This window comes from Dromaius novaehollandiae, chromosome 13 (assembly GCF_036370855.1).
Source record: "Dromaius novaehollandiae isolate bDroNov1 chromosome 13, bDroNov1.hap1, whole genome shotgun sequence".
Lineage (NCBI taxonomy): Eukaryota > Metazoa > Chordata > Aves > Casuariiformes > Dromaiidae > Dromaius > Dromaius novaehollandiae.
The window spans coordinates 19,615,195-19,624,772 of record NC_088110.1 but is presented as its reverse complement, the minus strand read 5'-3'; the positions used below and the strand labels follow the sequence as shown (position 1 = coordinate 19,624,772).

The following is a 9,578-nucleotide window of genomic DNA, read 5'->3' as shown; positions in this document are numbered from 1 at the left end:
GGTTTTCTTTGATGAAATGATACATGAGATCATTCATGATGAATGACTTCAGAGAGTCCTTACTGCAGTATTTCTTAATACCCTATTTTTTGCAGTTTTTAATGAATACTTTTAAGTTCCCTTTCTCTCTTAAAAAGCCTTTTGTCTGCCGACCTCCTTTCAAAACACAGGAGTCTGTGGAATAGCTTTGCATACTAAAATACAAAAGAGAGTCTGTGGCTCCTATTTATCAAATTCATTCTGATGATGTAGAACTGAAAGTCACTGCGTCGAAATGGAGTTTCAATGTTTTTATTCAAAGCAGCTTCTCACAATGTATAAATACTGCATATTAACACACATGAAAAATACAACTTCTAAGGCACCCAGAAATGTGTCCATACACTAGTTACAGGACCATCAACAAATAAATTGTGTACAATTTGATCTAGACAGTCAATAGTTGATATATCAGAAGATACAAGTCCCTCGGTACTGTACCAGTTTCAGAAAATATTTACAACACTGTGATATAGGGGTGCCTGTACCCTTATAATATTATAATATGTACTCATCATTACAAATATTAGAAACTGTTTTCGTCTGTTCCATGGCGTCCTGACAAAATAACTTAAGGGCCTAATTTGCAGAGTTCTACAATTAATTACTTGTGCAAGTTCTGAAAATAAATTTACATTGACATAATTTGTGAATTTTTGGTTCTTTGCTTCATCTCAGAGGTTTGGTAATAAGCCTTACCAGTAGACATGCCACCCTAGCTGACCGTCGCTCTTTCCCAGTGAGTCAGTGGATACCTTTTTTCCCCTTATGCTCGGTGTGGGTGAGAATGCGGTGTTTGCAGCAGAAGGAGACTATTTGATCTTCAGTACAAACGTCAAAGTAGTTCACTGGCTAAGTAACTAGTGCTTTGTCAGAATAATGTAGTTCTTTGGTCCTTTGTTTTTATGGAAGGCATAATATTTTTATTCACTAAAAATCGAAATCCTGTCTGTGGGTAGGTAAGCTAGCAAATGACTTTCAGTGTAGTATTTAAAGTAGCAGTAAAGAGATTTAATATGGCTTAAAACGTACGGTTAATTGGGCAGACACAGATAACACATCTAGGATACAGCGTACCCAAATGTACTATGATTAAGATTGTCTATAAGTCTCTTATGTAAACTTCTTTAGCGTCTCCTAAAGAGTGCTGGCTTTAGCCAGATTTGACTTTTATAGACCCAGCCACACAAAGCCTGAGATTAAACTATTGTGGTTGGGAGCACAAATGCACAGTTTATATATACCAAAGCCCATGCTGACAAGTCTAACTGTGTTGTTCGAAAGAAACAACCCGTATTATCCTTTTCACAAGAAAAACTTAAGGCCCTGTACTCTGATTTTGCTAACTTTCTTACAGCAATTACTTGGGGAAGTCCTTAGTACTATATATGCAATTATGTAGCTTTAAAGATTTCTTGTACCTAATGGTAAGGCTTATTCACAAATGCAATACATTTACAAATTACATTTAAAACTGTAAAGGCTGGCAAAAAATTAAAAAATAACAAAACAAAACAAACCCCAACCAAAATTGTCTGTTTATCCCTAATGTTAAAAGAGCATTTTATTCTAATGAAAAACTATTGGCACAAAACCATTATATTATAGATTAAAAGAACAGTTAATAGTAGTGAAAAAGATTGCCTAAAACGCATACCCTAACCTACCACAGAAATATAAAAGTTTATATTCTGAAAATATATACTGTATTAAAGTTTGTAAGCTTATTCATTTAAACAGAAATGTACTGAAATAGTAAACTAAGCAACACTTATCTACAGCAAAAATATACATGCAGGACAACACAAAATAAATTGCTTACCTTTAATATCTACAAATGCAAAACTGTAGATTTTTAAAGATTGTACAAAACAATTTACACAATAAAATAACATACTTAACAACAAATTGCATTTATAATCTTAAATACTGTGAATATTAGTAAAGGTACCCAGACTAATATGTACAGTACATCTAAATATCTGAATACCTAGTAAGGACAGCAACACAAGAGAGAATTGATTCTGATCCTTAAATACTGGAAAAGAAGCTTTTGACATTGTTACTATTCTTTTCTTGAAGGGAAAATAGATTCCATGAAAACTAGATTGTGACTGTATAGATATGAATAATTAAAAATGTTAACTATGTTTAGCTCTTGCTTTAATGGAAAAATAATTATAGAAAATGTATTTCAACCATTCCTTTGTCATAAAAAATGCTAAGATACAGATATTTGAAAAATCAGATGAAATGATGCAGTTTAAAGTCTAACAACTTATGATTCTTCTTTGTTTGAAAATCTCATACGGAAAGCTTACCTTCACATTGCTGAGCAGTCTTTCTAAATTTATCTACAAAACCCAAGCATAGTACTGAAATAAACTTCCTAATATTTTATTAACACATTTAACACATGACTAGGAGTTATGGCTCTCTGGACGGGAATAAAGAAAGAAAAACAAAGGAAGTTGAGGAACCATGGTACTTTCCATTACTTTTTTTCTGAAGTCATGTACCGGAGGCCTGATTGTGCAAACACTTAGGCACGTGGATAATTTTCACTTGAGTAATCCCTCTCCTTTTAACGGGACTGCCCTATAGGTGACTCAGATGTGCACACAGACAGGGTCGCGGGGTCTGTGGCATTGCTGGCAGGTTGCAGAAACAAGCAGCTCTTGGTATAAGAACGAGTGGTATATCTATCATTTCCGAGAGTTACTGAAAGAGCTCCTCTTTGTTTCAGACATTTAAAAATAAGTCACTTGTTTGGATAGTGCTTTTTGAAGACGTTTCAGCTGGCTAATTAGAAGCCAGATTTCATATTTTTTATGAAGAACTTCCATGAAAACTTCTGCCTCTGGAGTAATGATTTCCTTGAAAATCAATGGTACAATCAGGCCCTAGAAATAGTGCGTTTCTTTATTTGTGGAAGAAGAAATAACACATAAATGTGTTGAAGGCTACTGTTTGCGGTGATGACCTGTTTGCTAACTTTACAAAGGTGTGTGGAGACTGTCATGGAAAGACCGCGAGGGGGAAAACCTAACCACTGACCTCCTTTGCAGAGGTCTAGGGCATAACCTAGTCACTTAGTCGCTGAGCTCGACGATGGAGAGTAAGTGCACACATTACAAAATAAACAAACGTGCAGAGCTTCTGCTTCAAGAGCTTTTGATTTGGGCATGCTAAAATGGCAGCTGAAGTCACCGAGCAGGTTTGCGTTAGCTCCATGTTAACTGCCTTACTAGCAAGAAGGAAACGAGAGTGATCCAGTGTTCGGAAGTCGGTCGGTGTTGCTGAGGAGTGCTTGCATCACGTTCTGGGGTAACGGATGGGAGTTTTGTCATTTGTTGGGGACTGCTTTTACGGATAGCCATCAGTTCTTGTAACCAGATGGTGGGGTGGCCAGATGTGGAGAGCTGGGAAAAGCAACAGGAAACCTCTCCCTCCACTTTGTTCAGTACCTAGCACCTTGTATAAGCTGTTGGCCCACACCCAAAGGCCTCCAGAGCAGAAATTATCTCACACCTGAGGAATCAGGCAACTAGACTAAGGCTCATAAAGATTTGTTTTTAGACTTCAGACCAAAAGGGGATGTTTAAACCTGAAGAACAGTAAGATGCCACATAACGGCACCACTCACCCTGTTACTGACATCCGGCTAACAGGAGTATAGTAAACTTAAATAAAGCATCTTGTTGGCAAGCCCTTCAATGCTCCTCAAGAAGGCAGAAAGTGAAGAGAGACTAGGGGGGACTCACTGTTTCAGAATCCGCTTTTTTCTTTCCTTAACCCTGGCAAATACATCTTTGTACAGTTTTCCCGCACACAAGAGCATGCACATGGCTGTTTCTTTTAGTGCCCACAGCATACTGTGTGTTTTCTATATATAGTCTTTCTTTTCTACACAGCTCGCTGCTAAAAAATTTTTGCATTCTTATGTGTTACCATTAATTCAGTCAAGGGAAGTATGAAAATAAGATCTGTGATCAACCAACAGCTGAGTATGAACACAAAATAAATAAGTTAAATAAATTCAACAAAGAAAAAATCCTAGTAGTTTTTGTAAAACTAACTTTACATATTATACATATAAATTATCAGATTTTTCCATTACATTGTTAGAACCTAGAAAAAAATAATTAAAATATTTCATAAGTATGATGGTTGGGTCTACAAAATGTTACGCCGACCCAGTTTTCCGCTTGAGCCCTGTGTGTCAGCCCAGATGTGTTGCAACAGCAAGAATAAGTTAAGAAGGACAGACAAAATAAATGGTTACCGACGGCGTGCCTTCTTGGGCCGCAGCAGTGCTTCTTGGCCCCTGGAATGTGAATTTTATCTGGGTGAGCATGTGAAAGACGCAGCCCTCTGCAGAGCTTATGTGCACTGAACAAGCCTGCCTACATCTCTGTCACACGAAATCAAACCAGCTAGAAGCAGCTGTGTAACTCACAAGGAAATGGACACAACCATATGTATTAAGATACACTGTCACAAATTCCTCAAGGATGCGTTGCCTCTGCTTTTCAAACACAGGTAATGTTGGGCTCTGTTTACAGTCGGAGCATTTTCTCTTGAAGTTAGGCCATGACATCAGACTTCATAAATTTTGTCTTGCAAGTAGCTGAATAATGAATCCAGTCCTTTGGAAGAACTCCACAGCTGTTTCAACATCTGACACTCTTTCTCATTCACATCTTCCAGTCCGGATTTCAGGAAGCTCCGCACAAGGCATTTGGACTCTTCCAATACCTAAAGCCAAAATATTGCTTAGTATTTTATTTGGAATCTGATATAATTATTATGGATAATGCTCTGAACAGCATTTTTATACTACTGACTTTTACAATCTAAATAACTCCTTTGGGCACAGAAATGAGGTCTGATTTTCAGCTGCAATTCCAGTTGCTGATAGTGTCTTTAAAAATTCAGGACTTCTGTGGTTTATGCAGTAATGCCAACATTTTTAAAAGGAAAGAGGGATTCAGGAGTACCTTATTTTATTGAAGGTCTGCCAGGAGGCTCTGGAAGGAGCTGAACTCCCTCTTGTTCAACATGTGACCCGTTGAAATGAAGATTTGTGAGGCATGATACATCAGCTACCTGTTTTCTGGAAGCTAGTCTTTAAGGTTATAGGGTTTTGACACCCAAATGTGGATGTCCATCTTTAACGATTTTTCCCCATGTATTAGTTAATTGTCAGAACAGAAATGAATAGGAATGGGCCTTTACTGCAAACGCCTTTTCAGGTTTGCTTGCTTAAATGTTTACGAAAGAGAAATTGCATTTTATGACAGAAGGGTGTTAAGCGAAAGAAGCACCCTCTGACTGTTCTGGAGTTACATTTTCTTAGCATGATGTAAGAGGTCATAATGAATCACCTGAAGTTTTTACATTGGAAAACCCAATCTCAAGCCTTAATAAGCTCTCTTAGTAATTGTTGTTAGTTAGGCGTGAACAGCAAGTCCGTGGTTGCTCCCACAGTTCAGCTCTTGTTTCTCCCAGATCATTTTTAAGCAGAATGAGATTGCCTCCTTTAAAATTCCTTTCGAAATATGTAACACAGATATATATCTTATAAGGAACCCAGCTACTCAAAACAAAATCGTTAGAAATGTATACAGTATTGAGTTTTTGGGACAGAAGATTACTACCCTGTTTATGGCCAGCGGGATGCATACTCTCCACTCAGCTTTGCCAACAGCTACATTTGAAGCCCAGTTCCTGTCTGTTACAGGTTACAGCACTGTGCTCTTCCAGAACAGCATTTCTCTTTAATAAGTGGTGTTAATTTTAAGTAGCTGGCCCTGTGCATTATTCTGTCGTGAACAAGTATCCACAGTCAACTTGGATGAGCTCATTATATTCATTGTTTTTGTGACTTCAGCCTGATTTGCATTTAGGATGTCAGAGAATAAATCTAATCCGTGGCAGTTTTAACTCTCTATCTTTGTCCACAAGTTAGCACTGGTCTTCTTTCTAACAGATCTCAGGAGAAAATTTCATTGCTATCCAATATCAGTGAAGGAAGGAAGAATTCACAGTCAGGCCCAGAGGTTTTCCCAGTTCATATAATACATGTTATCTCAGCATGATCAAATAAGCTTATGCTACATTTCCAGTGAGTTTCATTCTGAATGTCTTTTGTGAGATATAATCTACACTTCATTTAATTAAAAATCTCCTGTGCTTTTACCTTGTCTTTTACAGTGGATCTTTTCAATGAAATTGAGGGATGCTAAGATGGTTTCAGGGATATGAGGTATAACAATAAACTGTAGCAGTTTGTACTTTTGTTAGTGCAGTTTTATTGCAGCCAGTATTAGTTTCTTCATTGCATTTTTTTAAAGCAGGGATGAGCCTGGAACAGGAGTCTATCTGCCTGAAGGAAAAGGGCCTTAGAAAGTAAAACTAGGAAAGGATTTTCATTTAACTGTTAGGTACACAGAAGGAAAGTTACAATGCACTGTGTCCACATGCTGTTCAGATCCATCTGTGTCTGGATCTCACCTCTTCTTCACAGCAGAGCTTAGTTGGCATTATTATACCTTTCTGGTGCCCTGTGCAGAACATTTTGCAGAATCAGGAACTATGCAGGTGCAGAAAAGAAGTCAGAGTCAGCTGAGACACAGTGGGCCAGGACAACATGAAGGCCAAATATACTTTCTGACATCCTGCAGAGATGTCCCAATACTGTTGCACAGTTTCAGACTCTTCCATCTTTATAAAGTAAAGCTATGCTGAAATCCCCTTTCAAAATCTGTGGCAAGGACTTTCCACATGTACTGAATAAATGTGGAGTTGGGGAAAGGGAACAACCCTCCCTGCCCCTGAGGAAAGGAGATTCTCTGACTTCCCTGATCCCTCTCCAGGTTAGCTCATGCTGATCCCTCTTCCACAGGTATCGTTGTGGAAACTCAGGCCCCACCCTTCTGATGTGATAAGCCTTTGGAGCACACCTTACCTTTGCGAAGTGTAATTTAGTCACAAAGCTGTTTGATTCCTTACCACTGCACTGCAGGATGCCATTTCCTTCACTCGTAGCATCACTTCTTGGCTGAATGTTGTTGGCCAAAACACTTGTGACACTAGTCCTCTGCTGCAGGCTTCCTGTGCTGTCAGCTTTCTCCCACAGAACAACATTTCATTTGCCTATAAAAGCAAAAGGTTACTTGAGATCTTGGGTTATTATTCCCTTAAAACTTTTTCCATGCTTCCCTCCTATTTTCAAGATTAAATTTACAAATGTTCTCCTGTATCTTTCCATACTGCAGAATACTTAAAAAGGAGTTTTGGTAGCTATTTAAGGATTGTGCAGGTGGCCAGAGCACAGCATGGGCTTCATTTAAAAGAGAAATGTGCTGGCATGCATGATGAATCTATATTGCTGATTTTACAAGAGTAACTGTCAGTGATACAGTGATGCTGTGCCAACAGTCACAGAACATAGTATGAAATACTTTGTGGGTCAAATTCTACTTTGTTACAATGGTAAAAAGCTAAGCAACATTTCTGGAATTATTAAGGACTGTCTGTAGAAAAGAAGCAAAGAGCAGTGTTTAGCTCTGTTGCTGCACAATCTTAACACAATACAGGTAAGTATTTTGTAACATTATTCTGCCAACCCATTTCTTTCCTTTTCTATCATGATCTTGGCAATAATCACTCTTTCAACCTGCGTTAAATCTTTCTTGTATACTGCCCGTGGAATATATTGAATTCTGAGGTCATTTTATGATAAGAAATAAATAGGATTAGATGAACTTTCCATGGGTTTTATTTCCACTCCTGATAATTCAGAGAAACACTTGTGTTTTCTGTTTTGCTTCTTAAAGACAGAGAAAACAAGAGTGTGAAATTAACACAGATTCTTCAGGAATTTTAGATGGAAAACCTTACCAGTGCAACACCCAGTATTTGTGGGAATGTATATGATGAGCAGCCGGCTGGAGTGAGTCGGATTGTTGCATATGGTGTCTGAAACCATGCCTTCTCACTTGCCCAAACGATATCACATAGTGGTAAAATAGAAGCTCCTAACCCGAGAGCGGGGCCGTTGATAGCAACCACAATTGGCTTCTTAAACTGAATAAAAGCTTTTACAAAATCCCTAAAATAAAAAATAAAAGGAAGATCTTGAATACAGAAATAACACTTAGATAAATTCCCGAGCCTAAAATACTTAATCTGAAAACAAAATTGAACCTCAGATGAACGCAATAAATGCCATGGCCCAGTTTTATGAGGTCAGAATTGCAGGACACTTTCTACTTCAGACATGGATAATTTCTCTCATGTTTAGTTATTTAATCTTTCAGAGTACCTGGGATATTAAATACTTTTGTGTGTGCTGTATATTAGTAGATTAATCAAAATGCACTGACTGTTGTAGTGTTTGCAGAATGCTTGGTTAGGGTGGGTTTTACTTCTTGACGAGTAACTCATGAGTTTGTGTACATAGTGTTTCTCAGTTTGTTCCCGAATGGCTAGTGTGGATTCTGACAATGTGGTTTGGCTAACTTGGTGAATGTGTTTTAGCATAAAAGACAGAGGAAACTCAGGTATTTTTTGCAGCTTTACATTTTCAAAAAGCTCTCTTAAGATCCTATGTCAAAGATTACTGCAAGTCCCATCAGTGGATTGGGAGATAATGAATGTTCTGTATGGCACACCAGCTGGAAGAGCAAGACCCGCAAAAGGGGAGTCAAAGAGGGGGAAAAAAGTTTAAACAGCGAGAGAATTGTGAGAGTGATCTGTTTGCAAATGACTGATCTAAAGCATAACAAAGTAGATGCCCATGCCTGCCTACAACAGTAAATGTGAAGCAATGGGAAATAATGGGGAAATAGTATGAGTGGATTCATCTGGATGAGTAAACTGGAACATGTTAAATTCTGTGCTATTAAGAGATATTCCAAATAAGTCACCTACCATTTAGGAACTGTGGAAAGACATCTGTTGAATGGAAAAGTCTATACACCAATTAGGAAAAAGCATGAGTGTAATTGTGGGCAAATTATGGGCTCCAGCAGCTCAGTGCACAGCAGGTATATGAAGGCTAACAAGATGCTCAATTACTTTAGATAAAAAGACATATATTAATCAAATTCAATACAAAGCAGGTGATTCTGTGACTGCCTTGGGTATTTGTTAGATCCGGTGTACCTCATTGCTGACAGACTATATGAAAGAACATGACTGCATTTTTTTAAATATGCCCTTGGATGAGTTGCAGATCGCCCACTGAGGTCAAAAAGACCTCGACTTACACATCTGAGAGCAGAATGTGAGCCTTGCAGGTTAGAGTCCTGACTTGGGAAAAAATGGAAAACAGACTGAAAATAAGTATTTTATTGGACTGAAGTGCAAGGGAATTGTCTATATTTTAAATGAAAAAGAAGAGTCTGAGGTGACCCAGCATTAAATGCTAAATGAATGAGTTCTGTTTTTCTGGCTGTCTAGTAAGGAGTTGATTTTTGACTATGAGAAAATAAGGAGTCATGTGGGAGTTAAGGCAGCTCTGCTTACACAAT

The 9,578-nt window shown here is 38.0% G+C and overlaps 1 protein-coding gene across 1 annotated transcript in view; it reads right to left on the bottom strand.

Moving 5' to 3' along the window:
* Positions 1-275: 275 nt before the first annotated feature.
* The window catches only part of CDYL2 (chromodomain Y like 2), a 62,409-nt gene continuing 53,106 nt past the window's right edge, over positions 276-9,578 (bottom strand). Inside the window, exons 5-7 of the mRNA XM_064519740.1 lie at positions 7,945-8,155; positions 7,054-7,197; positions 276-4,797 (exon numbers count right to left, since the gene is read on the bottom strand). Of these exons, the coding sequence (XP_064375810.1) occupies positions 4,639-4,797; positions 7,054-7,197; positions 7,945-8,155 (514 nt within the window). The 3' untranslated portion in view covers positions 276-4,638. The remainder of the gene's footprint in view (positions 4,798-7,053; positions 7,198-7,944; positions 8,156-9,578) is intronic.